Here is a 21,463-nt window from a genome sequence, read left to right as displayed (position 1 = left end):
TTAAAGAAGTTGTCCGGGCATAAAATGTGGATGACCTATCCTTAGGATCTGCAGATGCTGAGAACGGCAGATCAGTTTCTACTCATTAGACCAGGAGATGCTCTGCAGAAACCAGCAGCGTCCACTGGACATTAGACGTAGCGGTGCTGTTTGGCTCCATTCAGTGTTTACGTCCAGCCGCCACCAGAGCAAATGAAAGCTGATCAGTGAGGGTGCGAGGAGTCCGGCCTCCACCAATCTAATAGGTCATCCATGTTTTGATAAATAATAATATTGAATAATCCCCAAACTAAGGGGATGTATTACGAAAACATTGGCAAATAAATATAAGTAATTTCTTGAACTCCGTTTTTCATCCAATACAAGCTTCAAATATGCAGTGCCGAGAATGAGCCGTTACTCTACATTATCCGCAGATAGATGAGCAGTGCATTTAAATTAGGCATCAATTGTATTTATCTTTGAACTAATTCATCACTTAAAAGACATAATGTAGCCACCATAACCAAGTTTCCATTTGCTTTTATTTTGCTCTTACAGGTGGGCATTCACCCTAATAATCATATCATCATATACAGCTAATCTCGCTGCCTTTCTCACTGTGCAAAGAATGGATGTGCCCATCGAGTCTGTGGATGACCTGGCAGACCAGACCACCATTGAGTATGGTACAATACACGGAGGCTCCAGCATGACCTTCTTTCAAGTAATTATTTTATTTATTTTACTCATTTGCCATATAGTAGATATGGGAACTATTCTGTTCATGTTAACAACATAAACAGTTGTCAGTCATGAAATATGCCTTAGGCTCAGAAGAGTGATTTTACCCAAACATCAGGTTGACCAGTTTCTTGCTTTTACCTGTTAAAGCGAACTTTAATTTCACAAGTCAAACCAGGATCAACACTTAAAAGGATTTTCCATTACTGTAATATTGATTACCTGTTCTCAGTATAACGCCTCATTCAGACGTCAGTTTAACTCACGTATGAGAAAAGTGGACTGAAAGTTTGATCAGAGTGTGGTCTGAGTGTCATCAGTTTTTCTTGTACATGGAGAGAAAAAAAGTTTCTCAATCTTCTGCTTTCTGACAGTCTAGGAAAATTTTATAGCACTCAGATGTCTTCCGAGTGCCATCCGATTTCTTCACGGACCCACAGACATGCATTGCCAATTTTTATCCAACTCTCGGATCAAAATTGGACATGTCTCTACGATTTTCAATGAATAGCTAGGTCCATGAAAAATCCAGGACGTGTGAATGGCCCCATAGAGTATCACAGGTATGAGTTCCATCCATGAAAACCACAGATAGCACTGATATGCAAAAATTTGATGTGTGAATGATGCCTAAGTCATCAATATCAGATCTGTGGAGAGGCTGACACACGGCACTCCCATCGATCAGCAGTTAACAGCGCAGGGTGGTACACTGCAGCCGTATCACACTGTTTAGTGTCCGTTGCCATGTTTTGGAGATAAACTCCTCCTTTTGAGCTAAAGAGTATGATGGAGCTGCGATTTTTCACTCTGTACAATGTTTACATCTGGCCACTGCCGGAACTGGTAACAGCTGATCAGTGGAGGTGACGGATGTCACGCCTCACAAATTTGACATGAATGACCTATGCTAAGGATCAGACATCAATGAAATGGTAATTGGAAATGCCTTTACCTCTTCTTCCGTCTTTGCTTATGTAAAAAGGCCTGAAAAGTCTAGGAGTGTCACTTGCACTCCACAGATCTCTTCATTTAAGCCTCCCTTACACATAAAACTAAAATTGACTGAACACGTTGACATTAATGGGGGTCGTCTGATGGTCTCACAAGTATGGGGGCCCTGGCCCAATTATTGTCAGATGAGTTAGGGATCTGGCATGTCCGATTTTACACTACCGATCCTTTTTTTTGTAGAAAAGAAAAGCTGTTACCAAAAATGTTGGGCAGCGGCACTCCGACTGAGTACTCTTGTGTATGGGAGAGTCAGTCAAGAAGGTGTGAGACAGTGACCGGCATTATTGTAAATGGCCGGTTTGTGTAGCGGAGGAGGAGGTCCTCTGCACTGTAAGCCAGAAATGTTGCTCTGGGACCTGTAGTTCTATGAGCTTTGTTTTTGTTTATAAGGGGGCTTACAGGGTTAGCCGGAGAGCTGGATGGGACTGGCTAACCACACACACCTCCCACCTATGGGGGTGGTTTTAGTTACATAATGTGACTATGTCTTGGGTCACATGGTTCTGTGTTGTAAGGTCCTGAGAGAGGACAAGCCTGTGTGTTGGAAGGTCTTGTGAGTGGGCAGACTTCCTGAAGAGCACATGGTGAGGCCGTGGACCTGTATGGTCTCTGTGTTGGAAGGTCTTGCGGGTGGACTGGATTCCTGAATAGCATAGGGTGAGACAATGTACTCGCAGAGTCTGTGATGGCACTGCATTGGGAAAGCTACCAACTTTCTGAGGGTCTGGACTATTGGGAGTCTCCTTGTCCCAAGGCATCTGATGAGATGGTTATCCCAGTAAGGCAGCTTCTCTAGAAGCCAGGACTGACGAGGAGTCAGCGTGTGGAGCAGGAGCTCCTGTAAGGTAACTCGGGGAGGTTACAGTAAGAACAGACAAGTATTTGCCATTGGAACGGATTGTTGGTACTTACTATATTCCATGAGACGTTAATGAACTGTGCGGTCACTCATGGTAACTTGAGGAAGTGAGGTCCAGTGTGTTTAGAGACTGCAATCTAATGTTGGGTGTTACGGAGTAAAGCTGTGAAAGAGACATTGACACAGCTTGCAGTCGCCCATGGTAACTGGACAAGGAGAAGTCAGGCGTATTTAGTAGCTGCAAGTTAAAGCCATATACAAGGAAGTGCTATGGACTATGTGAGATCTGTGATGTGTAACATGGCCTACAGAGGTTTATGCTGAGTCTAAATAAACTGCATGGACTGTTTACACGAGAAAACGTTCCTGTGTGCCTTCATCCCATTGCCAAGCGAGTGTCCCCCAATACATTTAGTAAGCATTGCACTACAAAGGCCACCAATAAACAATGGTTTATGGTGGCCATCTAAAGGGAATGGGAGTCGTTAATATTATCACATGTCTTGGATCTCTGACACAGATTTGCTTGCTTAGTATCTATAAAGTTTTTGCAAATTTGCTGTTTTCAATTTATTGAAAGTCTGGAGGACCCCAACTAACCATGTCTTATCCTTCAATTCCTGCTTTAGCAAAAGGATCATACCACAATAGTTGGAGGATGAACTTTAATGATATCACTCAGTTTTACAACATAGGCATTTCATGACAGTAGTGCATATACTGAACCATATAATGAAAGATAAGGAATTGAGCATATTGCAACCACCAGAGTCCTGAATAGCAAGTCATCTAAAGGGGTTGTCCACTACTCAAACAACCCCTCCTAAATTGCTATATTCCCCCATGTAATATAATAACAGTGTCACGAGGGTGTCACATTACCCTGGGAGACCTGGAGTTAGAAGGTCACATTGGGTGATGAATCGCACTCTTCTTTAGAGATGGTGTAATTCATGTTCTATTTTAAATGGATTGCCTTTCCTTTGGTGCTGAGAAGGTTAAGTACTCTTTCCATGCTGGCCAAGACCATACATCCCAGTTGTTCTCAGCTGCAAATGCTTATCATTTACTCACTCTGAGTGTTTAGTCCCGGCCAGTGAAAGATTCATCTTCCTGTGCTGAGTGCTAAAGCTAAGTGGTTGGAGTGGAGTTGTTGTAGTAGTTATCTGTGGTTTGCTCTAGGACGTGTGTGTTTATGTCCTGGTCCCTATTCCCATTAATTTATTCCTCCCTGTCCCTATCCTCCTCCCTATTGTTGGTTTGTACTTTTTTATGATAGAGGTTTTCTGTTATCCCTGTTTTGTCTTTGTTGTCTTGTTTACCTTACATTTGTGTCCCATGCCTCATGGGGTGAAAAGGGGACATATTAGGGTTTAATAGTGAGCATAGCAAGGTCAGAGACCCAGGCCTCTCTACTTTCAAGAGTACCCCGGGACAGGGATAGTTAGGATCCCAGCTCCAGGGACAGTTTGAGGCCCCTCTCTCTTACTGAAGACTGTCACAGCATGACAAACAGCCTATCATCATCTCCATTCTCAGCGCCATTTCCGTGTTGTTGGTGCCTTGTCTTCCAAGTCTTGCATGATGTTATGTCCATGAGCCCTGCAGCCCATTAGCAACTACTTCACTTTAATTTACTTTGAATGAAAGTGACAAGTGGAAGTAGTGAGGGCTGCAGCTGTGTTCTGACTTCCTTCAAATGGCATAAAATTGTCACAGAAGCCCGAGGAGACCAGGTGCCGAGGTAACTAGAATGGCGCCAGTGCCAGAGGTGCGTGTAGGCTTTTATTTTACACTGGGGAATATAGCAATTGAGAAAGGGGTTGTCCATGTAATGGACAACACCTTTAGCTGCAATAAAAAGAACACAACATTGATGACACAGGCAGGGTTAGTGGGATATATCACCTCTGGAACCTACAGGGAGAGTGCGAGCACTGAGGGGAGGTGGACTATTAAGATAATGGTTGTGCACAACAGGGGACATGAATTAGACCAGGAGGACAAGGCTAGGACAACTATGCCACAATAAGAGTGAAATAGAGGTTGTAATATTGCAAGCCTTTCCATTACATTTAACTGGGGAGGAAAAGCGGGTGCTACACAGTGAGGGACCTATCATTATATTCTCAGTGTCCTCCATGTGTGTTGTATGGAGCCAAGTATACAAATCTTACAGCGCAAATTCAATTTGCAATTCTCCCAATCACCTAGGAGAGATAGTTACCCTATAAGTCAAAGGTTGACCCTTGCAACATGTTCAGGGAAAAATGCCACCCAAAAATAGGCAAGCTGTTTCTGGATGTTTGCTACTCATCAATGTAGAGCAAAGTATGTCTGTCTGAGTGTGATGCACATATACTGTAGCTGCAAATACACGTAGAAAACAACTTATAATCTTCGATAAACGCTTATTCTTATCCACAATGTAGCATGCGATGACTCAATTCTTGTCAATGATTGCTTCAGGTATATAACACTTATGCAACCTAGAGAATTAAGATACCTTCACACTAAGCGACGCTGCAGTGATACAGACAACAATGCCGATCGCTGCAGCGTCGCTGTTTAGTCGTTGTGTGGTCGCTGGAGAGCTGTCACACAGACGGCTCTCCAGCGACCAACTCTACCGAAGTCCCCTGGTAACCAGGGTAAACATCGGGTTACTAAGCGCAGGGCCGCGCTTAGTAACCCGATGTTTACCCTGGTTACCATTGTAAAAGTAAAAAAAAAACCACATACTCACATTCCGGTGCCCGGCGTCCGCTTCCCTGCACTCCTCCTGCATCCTGTGTAAGTGCAGGCCGTAAAGCAGAGCGGTGACGTCACCACTCTGCTCTGTGGGAGATGCCGGAGATGTTCGGCGCTGACACAGGATGCAGGAGGAGTGCAGGGAAGTGGACACCAGGCACCGGAATGTGAGTATGTGGTTTTTTTTTTTACTTTTACAATGGTAACCAGGGTAAACATCGGGTTACTAAGCGCGGCCCTGCGCTTAGTAACCCGATGTTTACCCTGGTTACCAGTGAAGACATCGCTGAATCGGTGTCACACACACCGATTCAGCGATGTCAGCGGGAGATCCAGCGACGAAATAAAGTTCTGGACTTTCAGCAACGACCAGCGATCTCACAGCGGGATCCTGATCGCTGCTGCGTGTCAAACACAATGATATCGCTATCCAGGATGCTTCAACATCACGGATCGCTATCGTTATCATTGTAAAGTCGCTTAGTGTGAAGGTATCTTTAGAGTTTCCTACTATAAACCTCACAGGTAGAGAGGCTAATATCCATCTCTGAATCCTCAATATAGCTAGATGTAGTGTATAAAGTCTCCAGCGGAACCTGTTATTAATCATATATTTTGCAATTTGGCCACGTGTCATGGGGTTCCACAACAGAGAGGAGCCAGAAGACCGCAGCGTCCGATCGCTCCTACTCCTGCGCTAAGAAGAAGCACTTCTCCTTTTTAATGGTATTTATTTCTTTTGGCAGAACAGGAGTTAATCAGTCATGTTGGAAACTCTGAGGTCTAAGCTGAGCTCAGTTAGCCACTCCCATCCCCTTTATGATCTGGGTCCTGATTTAAATCCACGTCAGAGCTAGCTTTTGCTGCATGGCTTAGGAGGAGAGGTGTTCATATGAGGAGTTTTGGAGAAGTTATCTGTGACTGTGCGTGGTTTGTAAGTGTGGTAATTCCCTTCTCTCCTCTTAGTTTGTTTTTTCTTTATCCTCCATCTTCATCCTCCACTCCCCAGTGCATTCCTCTGTTACATATGAGTGAATATTTGTATGCCTGGTATTTTCAGTTACCCCTTGTTTGTGTAGCCTTGTTTGTCAGGTTGGTGTACTGCGGTGACATTAGCGCCCCTCTTCCCTGGGTGGGGGAATAGAACAGACGAAGGCCTAACTCAGGAGATAAGACAAGGGTGGCGGCCCTGGCATCTACACCTTCAGAAGTATCCTGTAGAATAGGGTGAGCTAGGGTGCCCCCTAGTGGTAGGGACAGAGAAGGAGCACCTGGTCCCGGGTCACCCGACAGCTGCGTCGTGACACCAAGTGTGATGCACTTGAGGCAATATTGGGGAAGTTCTGTTCAATGTCCCTTTTAAAGAAAAAAAGATGATGATATGCTCCATTGCATGTTACATTATAGAGGCATTCATCCATAGAAGTATTCCTAGAGTCTCAGTGGATGCATAGCAGAATTTCTAGTCACTTTGTGTGTCCATCTTAGGTGGAATATGATTTTTTTTCTGCTTCATTTAGCTTTAAGGTCTTGCCACATAGTATATTGAGTGATCTAACACTTAATTTCATTTCAGTGTTCCTAACAGGAGGAAATAGTTATGTAAATCCTTATTTTTCCCTATAGAACTCCCGTTACCAGACCTATCAAAGGATGTGGAATTACATGCACTCAAAACAACCAAGTGTATTTGTAAAGAGCACTGAGGAAGGTATAGCCAGAGTGTTGAACTCCAATTATGCTTTCCTACTGGAGTCCACCATGAATGAATACTATCGCCAACGGAACTGCAATCTCACTCAGGTCGGAGGTCTGTTGGACACTAAGGGCTATGGTATTGGAATGCCAGTAGGTATGTAAAACATATCATTCAACGTTAAAACATTAGTAACGTTTAAAAACATTCTTTTATGTTAGGATTATAATTCTCATTGTCAATTGTAATTCATATTAATAAAGATTATGATTTAGAGAGGTGTTTCTACAGCTCTGGGGATGCCTCATTAATTATGCTTAAGTGATGCTGGAGTGAAGTTTTGCACATAAATGCACAAATAACTTTAGAAACTATTGTAAGCAGTGAGTTAAATTTGATTAATATTTCTGTGTCCTCAAGGCTCAGTTTTCCGAGATGAGATTGATCTGGCAATATTACAACTTCAAGAAAACAACTGTTTAGAGGATCTGAAAAGAAAGTGGTGGGATGGAGGTATATGTCCAAAAGAAGAAGACCACCGAGCAAAAGGTAACTGTGCTCTTCTGAAAAGGATTCTACAATTGTATTTTCTGCACTAACAAAGTGTATGGAGGTTGAGTCTGCTCCATAGAGAGCAGATACCAGCTGTGTTACAGAGCCGACATCTGCCTGTAACAGCATATAAGAACCCGAGAAGGGGACCCTCTGGGTCACGGCTTCAGAGCCCCCAAGGGCAAGCGGCCCAGGTAGTGCTACCCCCTATACAGGGAGTGTTTGGCACAGGCCCAAGGAGGATGGAGCCGCAACTGTCGGAGCCAAAGGGGCGACTGAGGGCTGGGCCAAAGATGGTACTGAGGACAGGAGTGAGACGGGACCACAGAGGAGACCAGAACGAAGAAGACAGCGGACGGGCAGGGACGGCAAGACACAGAACTGACCGGTATGGTGGAGACACACAATAGACGGAGAACAACAAGAACACAGGACTGGCAGGAACGGCAGGAACACAGAACTGGCAGAGACGGCAAGAACACAGGACTGGCAGAGACAGCAGGAACACAGGACTGGCAGGGATGGCAGGAACACAGGACTGGCAGGTACGGCAGGAACACAGGACTGGTGGAGATGGCAGGAACACAGGACTGGCAGGGATGACAGGAACACAGGACAGGCAGGGACAGCAGGAACACAGGACTGGCGGAGATGGCAGGAACACAGGACTGGCAGGGATGGCAGAAACATAGGACTGGCAGGTACAGCAGGAACACAGGACTGGCGGAGACGGCAGGAACACAGGACTGGCAGGGATGACAGGAACACAGGACTGGCAGGGACGGCAGAGAAATGACAATAAGTAACAAGCCAAATCTGAGTCTAAGCGTGGGGAGCAGAGACTGGAGCCAAGGAACCTAAGGAGACACCGGCAAGAAGCCGGCGAAAGCAATAGACGCAAAGGTGTCTTACCTGGACAGATGCAGGGAATAAATACCCTACGGGCGCCACCATATTGGGGGTGAAGCCACCGGGTCACGACCTCCCAGAAGCCCCAGCGGTGAGAGAAGCGCGTCTGCGCATTCGCAGACCGCCGAAGGGACGAGCACCAGAGAATCCAGACGCAAAGGAGCAAGGAGGAGCGTCGGGAGTGCGCCGGCCGGAAAAAAAGTATGAGGCGGCGTATTAGGGGGCGTAACAGTACCCCCTCTTTTACCCCCCCCCCCCTCTCTTTAAAACTGGAAAGGAACCACCTCAGGATTAGAGGAGCATTGATATTCTCTAGAGGTTCCCAGGACCTTTCTTCGGCTCCAAAGACCTTCCAATCAATTAAATAAAAAGTCCTACCTTTAACAGATTTTTTAGCGAGAATATCCTTAACTTCAAAAGAGGCATCAGAAGAAATGGGTAGATGAGAACGTGACGGAACAGAATGAAAATGATAAAAAATTGCGGGTTTGAGGAGCGATACATGAAAAGCATTAGGAATGCGTAACGGAGCGGGCAACTTCAACTTATAGGCTACGTCATTAATTCGGCTAGAAATCTCAAAGGGACCGATGTAACGTGGACCTAACTTTGGAGAGGGAATCTTGAGTCTGATGTAGCGAGAGGAAAGCCAGACCTTATTGCCAGGCTGATACGGAGGAACATCTAAAGGCCTCTTGTCAGCATACCTTTTCATTCTGCTACTAGCCTTCTCAAGCGCCTCCTTAGCTTCCTACCAAATCTTAGAAAATTCCAAGGACAAGGAATCCGCCGCCGGTACACCTGAGGTGGGGAGAACAGGAAGAGGAATGCCGGGATGTTGCTCAAAAACAATAAAAAAGGGAGACTTAGTCGAAGATTCACTAGTGTGATTATTATAGGCGAATTCTGCCCAGGGAAGAAGAGACACCCAGTCATCATGATGAGCATTGGAAAAATGGCGAAGATAAGATGTGAGAATTTGATTTACTCGCTCCACTTGGCCGTTGGACTGGGGATGGTATGCAGAAGAAAAATCCAGCGATACCTTCATAAGTCCACAAAGGGCTCTCCAAAAACGGGAGGTAAACTGAACTCCTCGGTCAGACACGATATGCTGAGGGAATCCATGAAGTCGAAATATTTGATGTAAAAAGATCTTCGCTAGGTCAGGAGCTGAAGGTAGACCAGGTAAAGAGATGAAGTGGGCCATTTTGTAAAATCTATCGACCACCATCAAAATTGCTGTGCAATTAGAAGATCTCGGTAAATCGGTGACAAAGTCCATCGCAATATGACTCCAGGGAACAGAAGGCATGGGAAGTGGATGCAGAGATCCCGAAGGAAGCTGTCTAGGAACTTTGTTCCTAGCACACAAGGAACAGGAAGCAACGAAATCCAAGACATCCTCGCGAAGAGAAGGCCACCAATAATGGCGAGAAATCAGGGAGAGAGTCTTCTTGCCCCCAACATGTCCAGCAAAGCAGGAGGAATTACCCCAATGTAAAACTTTCATCTTGTCACGATTAGACACGAAGGTTTTTCCTGATCACATCCAGGGGAGCCAAAAAAACAATATTAGCAGGATCAAGAATATGCGCTGGTCTCTCCTCTTCATCCAGTGGTTGAAAAGATCTTGAAAGAGCATCAGCCTTGATGTTTTTATTTCCAGGTCGGAAATGTAACTCGAAGTCAAAACGTCTGAATAACAAAGACCATCTGTCTGACCTTCAGCCTTTGGGCGGACTGCACAATAGGCTAGATTCTTGTGATCCGTAAAAATAACGAATGGATGTACAGCCCCTTCAAGAAGATACCGCCACTCCTCCAAGGCCAATTTAATGACCAATAATTCCTTGTCACCGATGGAATAATTACGCTCTGGAAAAGAAAATGCTTCAGAGAAGAACCCACAGGAGACTAATCGACCTGAGTTAGACCTCTGTAAAAGTACAGCTTCAGCTCCAATAGAGGACGCATCCACTTCAAGAATAAATGGTCTATTAGTATCCGGTCAATGAAGCACAGATGCAGAAGCAAATTTACGCTTCAGGGTTTGGAAGGCAGTTTCGGCCTCCGGATGCCAAAGATTAGGGTCAACTCCCTTGCGAACTAGAGCAGAAATTGGTTTAGTCAAGGAGGAGATGTGAGGGATAAATTGTCTATAATAATTGGCAAAGCCAAGAAATCGCTGAATAGCCTTTACCCCCGAAGGACGTGGCCAATTCAGAACAGCAGACACCTTCTCAGGATCCATCTTCAGGCCACCCTTAGAAACAATATAACCCAGGAAGGGTACAGAAGACTGTTCAAAGACACATTTCTCAATCTTCACAAAGAGATGATTCTCCCTTAAACATAGTAAAACTTGGCGAACGTCTCATCAATGAGTGGATAAATCTGGAGAGAAGACGAGGATGTCGTCCAAGTAGACTACCACACTAGTATAGAGGCTATCTCGAAAGATATCGTTGACGAACTCTTGGAACACAGCAGGAGCATTACAAAGAACAAAAGGCATTACCAAATACTTGTAGTGACTGTCCCGAGTGTTGAATGCGGTTTTCCACACGTCCCCCGCACGGATACGAACCAAGTTGTAGGCTCCCCAAAGATCTAGCTTGGTACAAATTCGTGCTCCCCTCAGGCGATCGAAGAGTTCTGAAATAAGAGGCAAAGGATATTTATTCTTCACAGTGATATTATTTAACCCTCTGTAGTCAATGCAAGGACGAAGGGTACCATCCTTCTTTTTCACAAAAAAAGAAACCTGCCCCAGCTGGAGATGAAGATTTTAGAATGAAACCTTTGGTAAGGTTCTCTTGAATATAGTACGACATAGCTTAAGTTTCTGCAGGCGAGAGAGGATAGATTCTTCCTCTAGGGGGAGTGGTACCAGATACAAGGTCTATAGGACAGTCGCAAGGTCGATGTGGCGGAAGAGTCTCCACCTCCTTTTTGTCAAAAACATCCACAAAAGAAGAATAAATAGAGGGCAACCCGGAAGGGATGGGAAGGGACAGGGGATACCAACAGGACGCACCGGCAGCAGACAACGAGTCCGACAGGAATCCCCCCAAGTCTGAGGAGAATAGGATGAGAGATGTTGGCTAAAACAAAAAACAAAATCCTCTCCCTATGAAGAGCCCCAACTTGAAGCTCTACCAACTGCGTAACTTGAGTTATAGTCTCTTGCAGAGGCCTCCCGTCTACAAAGCGAGAAAAAGAGGATTCTCTAAAGACCTAACAGGAACAGAGAATTTAATTACCTCCTCTAACTTAATAAAATTTCCCGCTGCACCCGAGTCCACATAAGCCTCAAGGGAAAAACGTTTATCATGAATATGCAACATAACAGGCAGAGTGAGGGGTAGAGAGGTTTCACATGCATCTAGGGAGGCCTCTCTTACCTGACCTAGGCGGAGGAGTTTTCCGGGCAATCAGGGCAGGCTCGGAGAAGATGAGAGGAGCTTCCACAGTAAATACAGAGACCCTGGGTGCTTCTCTCCTTGCGATGTTGTTCGGAGAGTTTTAAACGATCTATTTGCATCGGCTCAGGAGCAGAAACCGAAGTAGCGACTCTGGAACGTGGACTGGGAGGCCTACGGGAGGACATAAAAGAACGAGGAAATCTTCTCTCCCGAACTTGCTCCTGAAAGCGAAGGTCTACACGTGTGGCCAAGGCAATTAAATCCTCCAAATTAGTTGGAGTATCTCAGCCAGCTAATTCATCCTTGATACAGCTAGACAGCCCCCGCCAGAAAGCCCCTACCAACGCTTCATTATTCCAACCCAAGTCGGAAGAAAAAGTCCAAAAATGAATAGCGTATTGCCCAACAGTCAAAGACCCCTGCAGTAAATTAAACAAAGCCTCAGTGGTTGAGGCCAAGCGACCTGGTTCATTGAACACTCGACAAAACGTCTCCAAAAATGGAGTCAACTGAAGGACCACAGGATCATCCCACTCCCAAAGAGGATTAACCCTTGCTAGGGCCTCACCCTCCAAATGCGAAATAATAAAGGCCACCTTTGCCCGATCAGTAGGGTATTGCAGGGGAGGAGCTCGAAATGAAGATGGCACTGATTAAGAAATCCCCGACATAGTTTGAGGTCTCCGTTAAAACGAGGTGGTTTAGCCAAACGGGGAGAGGGATGAGGAGCAGGAGCTGGTGCAGGAACAGACGCCGCAGACTGAAGAGAAAGAAGTCGACTATCGACAGATGCCATACAGGGATATGGGACTGGGTATCCCGCTGTTGTACCAGTTCTTGTTGCAAACTGGCCAACTGGGAGGCATTCCCCGGATCAGAGGACTGGAGAGCAGAAAGACGGGAGTCCATAGATTTCATGAAGGACATCATCCGGGACCAATTCCCCTGCAGGAAAACAAGTTCTTTCTGAGCAGCCGCAGCTCCAGTGGGATCCATGGCCTTTGCGTACTATAAGAACCTGAGAAGTGGACCCTCTGGGTCGGGACTTCAGAGCCCCCAAGGGCGAGCGGACCAGATAGTGCCACCTCCTATACAGGGAGTGTTTGGGACAGGCCCAAGAAGGATGGAGCCGCAACTGCCAGAGCCAAAGGGGTGACTGAGGGCTGGGCCAAAGATGGTACTGAGGACAGGAGTGGGACGGGACCACAGAGGAGACCGGAACGGAGAAGGCACCAGACGGGCAGGGACGGCAAGACACAGTACTGACCGGTATGGTGGAGACACACGATAGACGGAGAACAACTGGAACACAGGGCTGGCAGGAATGGCAAGAACACAGGACTGGCAGAGACAGCAGGAACGCAGGACTGGCAGAGATGGCAGGAACACAGGACTGGCAGGGATGGCAGGAACACAGGATTGGCAGGTACGGCAGGAACACAGGACTGGCGGAGATGGCAGGAACACAGGACTGGCAGGGATGACAGGAACACAGGACTGGCAGGGATGGCAGGAACACAGGACTGGCGGAGACGGCAGGAACACAGGACTGGCAGGGACGGCAGAGAAATGACAATAAGTAACAAGCCAAATCTGAGTCTAAGCGTGGGGAGCTGAGACTGGAGCCAAGGAACCTAAGGAGATGCCGGCAAGAAGCCGGCGAAAGCAATAGACGCAAAGGCATTTTACCTGGAGAGATGCAGGGAGGAAATACCTGATGGGCGCCGCCATATTAGGGGCGGAGCCACCGGGTCACAACCTCCCAGAAGCCCCAGCGGTGAGAGGAGCGCGTCTGCGCATGCGTGGACTGCCGAAGGGACGAGCACCAGAGAATCCAGATGCAGAGGAGCGAGGAGGAGCGTCGGGAGTGTGCCGGCCAGAAAGGTAAGTATGAGAGGGCGTATTAGGCAGCGTAACACAGCAGCTACCAGACTGAGCTCTGATCACTGCTGTTTAATCATTTAAATGCTGCTACCAATCACTGACAGAGGCATTCAAATGTACTGGTTGCCGGTTTGCCATTGCACTAGTTTTCATCAGCTCCTTCATGACGCCAAAGGTCTAATATGGCAGTCTAAGGCTTACTGAAGGTCCCCATTGCTGCCCTCTTAGTCATCCTATGAAGCCCAGCTCCTGGCTTAGCTTCATGATAGAACATCAATTACACCATATACTATTGTATTACAGTATATAGTATGAGTCATCAAACAATAGCAGGATCAGATACAAATGTTAATATATAAAGTAAGGGTATGTGCACACATTTAAGGATTTGCCGCAGACATTTCCATAATAGAAACGTGTCTCTTGGCAGGAAAAACAGTGTTTCAGTTTTTGTGACAAGAGTGGACAGAAAAAATGTGTCAAAAACACAATAAATACTAAATGTTTGCAAATATCCTTCGAGTTTGCAAACTGTATTTAAAAAAATATTTTAAAAAAAGTTGAAATCATCCCGCGTTTTCCAGTTCAAAAACAAAGAGATTAAAAATAAAGAAACAATAAGTTTGATATAATGATGTCTGTTAAAGTTCAATCTATTAAAAACAGAAAGTTTTTTTAACCCCTTCACTGCCAGGCGATTTTCCGTTTTTCGTTTTTGATTACCCCCTTTTTCCAAGAGCCATAACTTTTTTCCTGTCAATATAGCCATATGAGGACTTGCTTTTTCCGTGATGAGTTTTACTTTTGAATGGCACCATCTATTTTATCATGTGATGCACTGGAAAGCGGGAAAAAAATTCCAAGTGCGTTGAAATTGCAAAAAAAGTACTATTTCACAATTGTTTTTTGAGTTTTTTATGTACAATATTCACTATATGGTAAAACTGACCTGGCAATATGATTCTCCATTATGAGTACATAGACAAAAACACGGAGGAAAAAAGTCCACTTCAACATATTTAGAAAACAATATACAAAAGATTTATTAAGTAATCAATACAAATATAAATATGTAAAATACAAAACATGGGTGTATTGTTAATACCGCCATATAGCAGAAGACACATAGGAGGAAATGTGGCAATGACCAAGTCAGGGGGGGAGTTCACATATACACCTTTTGGGTGGCAGCGTCAGCTCAGAAAGTAAAGAGAATGTACGACCAAATACAATCACTACGTCTAACTCACATGGCACAAGTAGCCCAAAGTGCAAAGGTCATATCTTCATAGGCACATATAATTGCTGCTTACCCATTATGGATCAGGTGTGTTCTCCCCACCTCACTCGGTCCCCCCGGACGCGCGTTTCGCGTGGCTTTTTCAACAGGGTGTATCCATAGTGTGTCTCATTGTGTTTAAATATCATAGACCCGGAAGTAGAATCGGTGACGCCGGCGCATGCGCAGTAGCGTCCAGAGTGCATCGTTCAATAGGGCCATCACAGTGGGGAGTGTATGAGAGGCGGAGCTCCACCTTCCAAGCACAAGAAGTGTAGCACTCCCCACTTGTAAGTGATAGGTCCACAAGAAGATGGCTACAATGGACGACACCGGGCATGCGCACCACCAATTCTCAATAAAAAGCCCTGGCTACAGCCATTTTTTTAGTGATAAAATTAAGATCGCTCAAAAAACAGAATGCCGCAGCGTCCCGAAATATACGTAAACCGGAACGCTAGATAGATTAGAAACGTCCCCAATAGAGTGAAAAAGCGGGACGCTAAAAGGGTGCAGAAAATAGTAACGCACCTCATATGTTTAGAGTGTGTACAGTTACATAGAAACAATAACAGAAAAAGTAAAAGAAGAAAAAAGGAGCGCTATAATAAAAAGACAAAATACAAAAAGAAACAATAACATACATATAAATATGTGAACAAAACATATATCATGCGTGTGAAGCATATATGTGATTCCGTGTATATGTAATAAAACAGACCCCATAACACACTGGGGAATAAATTGTATTATGTGTTAGTTGTCGCTTACAGTACCAAAGTACATATTCAATGTCAAAGGGTCCTCTCACGGTGCTAAGATATAAACCAACAAGGTTAAAATTGCTATATGATCCTGCACATTCTTGAAAGACGCAGGGATGTCAAGTGAAACTTAGTGAATAACTAATGACCCCCAACCCCTAAACTAGACCAAATCATATAAGCATACTAGCAACTCATACAAACATTCACTAAAAAATAATGTTAGCATATAAAAACCACATAAAGTGCAAACTCATGAAAAAACGTAGACCACGTATAAAAAATATATATATGTAGACAACATATAGGCAATATGTAAAGGACACTCCTTCTCTTCAGGTTCCGAAACGTTCACCGGGTTTTGCTGCGGCGTCATCACCAGTGCGTAGCCATGGACGACTAATAAAAACTAAAAAGAAAAACACACAACAAGACAGTAAATACAAAAAAATATTAAAAGCGAATGGTGAAAGAGTCACCCAAGAGAGGACAGCCAGGTCAAAGGTCATGGAATATTTTCCATATTACATCCCTATTATATCGCTGCATGTCAGAACAAAGCCGGAAAATTATGGAAGTATACTTTTGGAGCCAAGTAATGTAACGAACACAACAGAGAACCTACGGGACTCTCACAGAAAAGGAGCGAAGCTGAGCTGCTCATTAAGTCCCTTAGGGGCAAGGGTGTCAAGGGTGACAATCCACTTGCACTCGCACTGTGCGAGTAACTTGGTCAGATTGCCACCCCTGACACCTCCATGTATTAAATCTATCCCTCTCACTTTTAAGCCCCTAGGGTCTGATCCGTGAAACAGCCGAAAGTGCCTGGGTAATGTTTTTAAGACCGATGGGTCTTCTACTTCTTTGCCTGCCAAAATATCCCTTACATGTTCGCGCGTCCGAACCTTGAGTTCCCTAGATGTGAGACCGACATAGATCAGGGAGCAGGGACAGGTCGCATAATAGACCACAAAAGTAGTGTTGCATGAGATATACTCTCTTATCCTAAATTCCCTGCTCCCATCTGAACTCTTGAAGGTCCCACATCTAAGGATGTTCGGACACGCGACACACGAGCCGCAAGGAAAACATCCCTGTCTGGGACTCCTCGCACCAAGAAATGTTTTATTTTTTGTTGTTATATAATGGCTCCTTACCAGAGTATCTTTCAGGTTTCTGGCTCTCCTTTGTGTCATCAGAGGAGATTTTGTGAGATATGGGGCCAAGGCACTATCGGTCTGCAACACGGACCAGTGTTTGCTTAACACCTCACGAATACGGTGCCATTGGCAATTCGCAGTAGAAATGAATCTAATTGCCATCTCATCCTTCGCTCCTGATCTGTTCGACCCCCTAAGCAAGTCCTCTCTCCGTGTATGTCTGGCCCTTCCATACCCTGCCCTAATGCTACGATGACTGTATCCTCGTGCCCTAAACCGTTCCGTGAGGATGGCGGACTGTCTCTCAAAGCGGGCATCCGTAGAGCACCATCCATAGCATTATCCATTATGAGTACGCAGATACCAAACGTGTAGGTTCCTTTTTATTTAAGCAGTGAAAAAAAACAGAAATTTGTAGTTTTTCATTTGTCATCACTTTCCGAGACTCATTTCCTTGTCTTTTTTTTACTAGAACTGCGACTGGGTGAGGGCTTAATTTTTGCGGCTTGAGCTGACATTTTAATTGATAGCATTTTGGGGTAAATACTGGAAACCATAATTCTGGCGTTTTGATTTTTTTTCTTGTTACACTGTTTATCAGCCATCAGGTGTTGGGGAAGATGCGGGCTTAGGGGCAGAGGTAGACAGGCAGAGGTAGGAACACGGTGGATGATGTAAATTAACATCATCACATCAGTCATGAAGGGATTAAACGATATGCTTAAGGCTGAAAAGAAAAATGGAAATTTTGGAAGTGCTGTTTTTTGGTAGCTGCTTTTCTCGACAACAAAAACAAACAAAAAACAATGAAAATGCAACCAAAACATCATATGTATATCAAAATAGTATCAATAAAAACTACAGCAAAAAACAAGCCCTAACATAGGTCCATTGACGGAATAGAAAAGAGATTATGGTCTCTGAAAATTGGAATGCAAATCAAACTTTTTTTTTTTACAATGCTCTGAATTTTTTAAGCATGAATAAAGCTTCCTTCTCACCCCCCTAATGTGGGTGATCTTTTTTTGTCCTTTCTCATTCTCGGGTCCTCTACTAGAGGCCTGGGAGTTTGAGGGTTCTGCGCAAGATCTTAGTTGTTCCCAGCATTGCGCTTTTCTGGACAGAGAGTTCAGATGTTGCTCCTGGAATCTGTTGCAGACATTTTCCCAACTTAGGGGTCACTGCTCCAAGTGCTCCTATCACCTCTGCAATCACTGATGCCTTCACCTTCCACATCTTCTCTAGTTCTCCTTTGAGGCCCTGGTATTTCTCCAGATTCTCATATTCCTTCTTTCTGATGTTGCTGTCACTTGGCACTGTCATATCTATTATCATTGCTGTCTTGGGTGAAATAAGTATTGAACATATCACCATTTTTTCTAAGTAAATGTATTTAGGTAAAAGTGTTACTGACATGAAATTTTCACCAGTTGTTTGTATCAACAAATCCAATCCACACAGGCAAAGACATCAAACCATAAATATCTATAAATTACAGTATATACTCGAGTATAAGCTGACCCGAGTATAAGCTGAGATCCCTAATTTTGCCACAAAAAACTGGGAAAACTTATTGACTCGAGTATAAGCCTAGGGTGGGAAATGCAGCAGCTACAGGTAAGTTTCAAAAATAAAAATAGATACCAATAAATGTAAAACTAGTTGAGACATCAGTAGGTTAAATGTTTTTGAATATCCATATTGAATCAGGAGCCCCATATAATGCTCCATACAGTTCATGATGGGCCCCATAAGATGCTCCGTACAAAAATATGCCCCATATAATACTGCATAAAAGGTTAATGATGGCCTCATAAGATGCTCCATAGAAAAATATGCCCCATATAATGCTCCATAAAGGTTGATGGCCCCATAAGATGCTCCATAGAATAATATGCCTCACATGCTGCCGCTGCTGCGATTAAAAAAAAAATTACATACTCACCTCTCGTCGCTGGGGGGAGAGGTGCCAGTGTCCTGAGAAGGCGGGGACACCGGCGCGCTATGGGGGCCAGGTGCCAGAGTCACCGCTGGCTCAGGCCCCCAGCACTTGTGATATTCACCTGTCCCCATTCCACCACCGTGCGCCGCTGTGTCTTCCGGGTCTTTGCAGTGACTGTTCACTATTGCAAAAAAATAGGGAGACAGAAAAGCGCAATAGGGTCTTATCCACGTTACAAAGGAGAGAATATATCATGAAGTTTGCTCACCTGGTTAGGATGAAATAAAGGCATAAAAGTTGGCGGCTGCTGCAGATCCACAGGTCATCCACGACCAATAGAAACCATGTAACCACTGTGAATCCTTGATACTTTTCCTGAATTTGTCTTTGTGGCAGCGCGGAGTATAACTTCAAATTCCCTTTGAATACACAGTGACTGTTCAGACAGTGGGTGCACACTAAACACGTCATCGCGCCCTGTGACCTGAACGTCACAGCCAGAGGACGTGGAAGGCAGAGCCTGGCGGTGGATCGGGGACAGGTGAATATCGCATGGTTCACCCTCCCCCGTCATACTCACCCCATCCTGGTGCGGTCTCTGCTTCTCAGATGCTCTCTGGCACCTGCAGTTCTTCCTGTGTTCAGCTGTCACATGGTACCGCTCATTAAAGTAATGAATATGCGCTCCACACCTATAGGAGTGGAGTCACGTCCATATTCATTACTTTAATGAGCTACCATTACCGCTGAACACAGAAGAGCTGCCAGCGCCAGAGACCATCTGAGAAGCAGGGACATACAGAGACCACGTCAGGAGGGGGATGAGTATGATGTGACAGCCACCACTCCTGCCACTCCCCCTCCCCTGCCGACCACCTGGGACAATGACTCGAGTATAAGCCAAGAGGGGCACTTTCAGCCTAAAAAAATGGGCTGAAAATCTCGGCTTATACTTGAGTATATACGGTAAGTTATATGTTGTGAATTTGGATTCTGGGCTCCCCCGGTGGCCGCTTGTGGAATTGGACTTGTCATCCTCTTTCCTGTTTCACCTGGTTCCATCAGTAGTGGGTGTCGCTATTTAAGCTCATTTCTCTGGTGGTTTCTTGCCGGTCAACAATGTTATCTGATGCCTCTCAGTGCTTGTTCCTGCTTCTGACAACTACTAGATAAGTTGGACTTTTGTCCATGTTTCGTTTGCCTATTTGTTCCAGTTCACAGCTGAAGTTTTGTTACTGTGTCTGGAAAGCTCTCGTTGATCAGGGATTGCTACTCTGGTGTTATGAGTTAATGCCAGAGTTTAAGGTAATCTCTGGATGGTGTTTTGTTAGTGTTTTTCTGCTGACCATGAAAGTATACTATCTGTCTTCTGCTATCTAGTAAGCGGACCTCAAATTTGCTAAGACTATTTTCCTGCTGCGTTTGTTGTTTCATCTGAACTCACCGTCATTATATGTGGGGGGCTACTGTCTTCTTTTGAATATTTCTCTAGAGGTGAGCCAGGTCTTATATTTCCCTCTGCTAGCTATTTAGGTCTTAGGCCAGAGCTGGGCATCTAGCAATAAATAGGAAATGCTACCTGGCTATTTCTAGTTGCGCGGCAGGCTTAGTTCATGGTCAGTATAGTTCCATCTTCCGAGAGCTTGTCCCTCTATAGGCTTGCTATGATCTCTGCTTGCAGAGATCATGATAGTTTGACCGGCCAAAAAAGTGTTAAAGACCCAGGTTGAGAAAGGAGAGTTATAAGAAGTCTGCTGGAATTTTTTTTTTTTTTTTTTTTTTCTCCCTCCAGTTTGCCTTGCTGCAGTCTTTTTTCTCTCTCTCCTCCTCATCTCTGTATGGCTCTGTGTGCACCTGACAATAATGGATCTTCAGAGTGTAACTGCGGGTTTGAATAATCTCATCACGAAAGTACAAAATTTACAAGATTTTGTGGTACATGCTCCAGTATCTGAGCCGAGAATTCCTTTGCCGGAGTTCTTCACAGGGAATAGAGCTAGCTTCCAGAATTTCCGAAATAATTGTAAGCTTTATTTGTCCCTGAAGTCTCGTTCAGCTGGAGACCCTGCTCAGCAGGTTAGGATTGTGATTTCCTTGCTCAGGGGTGACCCTCAAGATTGGGCCTTCTCATTGCCAGCAGGGGATCCTGCGTTGCGCGATGTGGATGCGTTTTTTCTGGCCTTGGGCTTGCTTTATGAGGAACCTCATTTGGAACTTCAGGCAGAAAAAACTTTGATGGCACTATCTCAGGGGCAAGACGAAGCTGAGGTTTACTGCCAAAAATTCCGTAAATGGTCTGTGCTTACTCAGTGGAATGAGTGCGCCTTGGCGGCAACTTTCAGAGAAGGTCTCTCTGATGCCGTTAAGGATGTTATGGTGGGGTTCCCTGTGCCTGCAGGTCTGAATGAGTCCATGACAATGGCTATTCAGATTGATAGGCGTCTGCGGGAGCGCAAACCGGTGCACCATCTGGCGGTGTCTATGGAAAAGACGCCAGAAAGT

The 21,463-nt window shown here is 45.0% G+C and overlaps 1 protein-coding gene across 5 annotated transcripts in view; it reads left to right on the top strand.

Moving 5' to 3' along the window:
• GRIK4 (glutamate ionotropic receptor kainate type subunit 4) overlaps positions 1–21,463 on the top strand; it is an 888,411-nt gene that overhangs the window by 850,572 nt on the left and 16,376 nt on the right. For all 5 annotated transcript variants that reach the window (XM_077250470.1, XM_077250471.1, XM_077250472.1 and 2 more), the window contains 3 exons: positions 541–706; positions 6,974–7,199; positions 7,464–7,592. In XM_077250470.1, the coding sequence (XP_077106585.1) occupies positions 541–706; positions 6,974–7,199; positions 7,464–7,592 (521 nt within the window). The remainder of the gene's footprint in view (positions 1–540; positions 707–6,973; positions 7,200–7,463; positions 7,593–21,463) is intronic.

This window comes from Ranitomeya variabilis, chromosome 4 (genome assembly GCF_051348905.1).
Source record: "Ranitomeya variabilis isolate aRanVar5 chromosome 4, aRanVar5.hap1, whole genome shotgun sequence".
In the NCBI taxonomy this organism is placed as follows: Eukaryota; Metazoa; Chordata; class Amphibia; order Anura; family Dendrobatidae; genus Ranitomeya; species Ranitomeya variabilis.
Note: the sequence above shows the minus strand (reverse complement) of the source record. Positions and strands in the feature narration are given on the sequence as shown.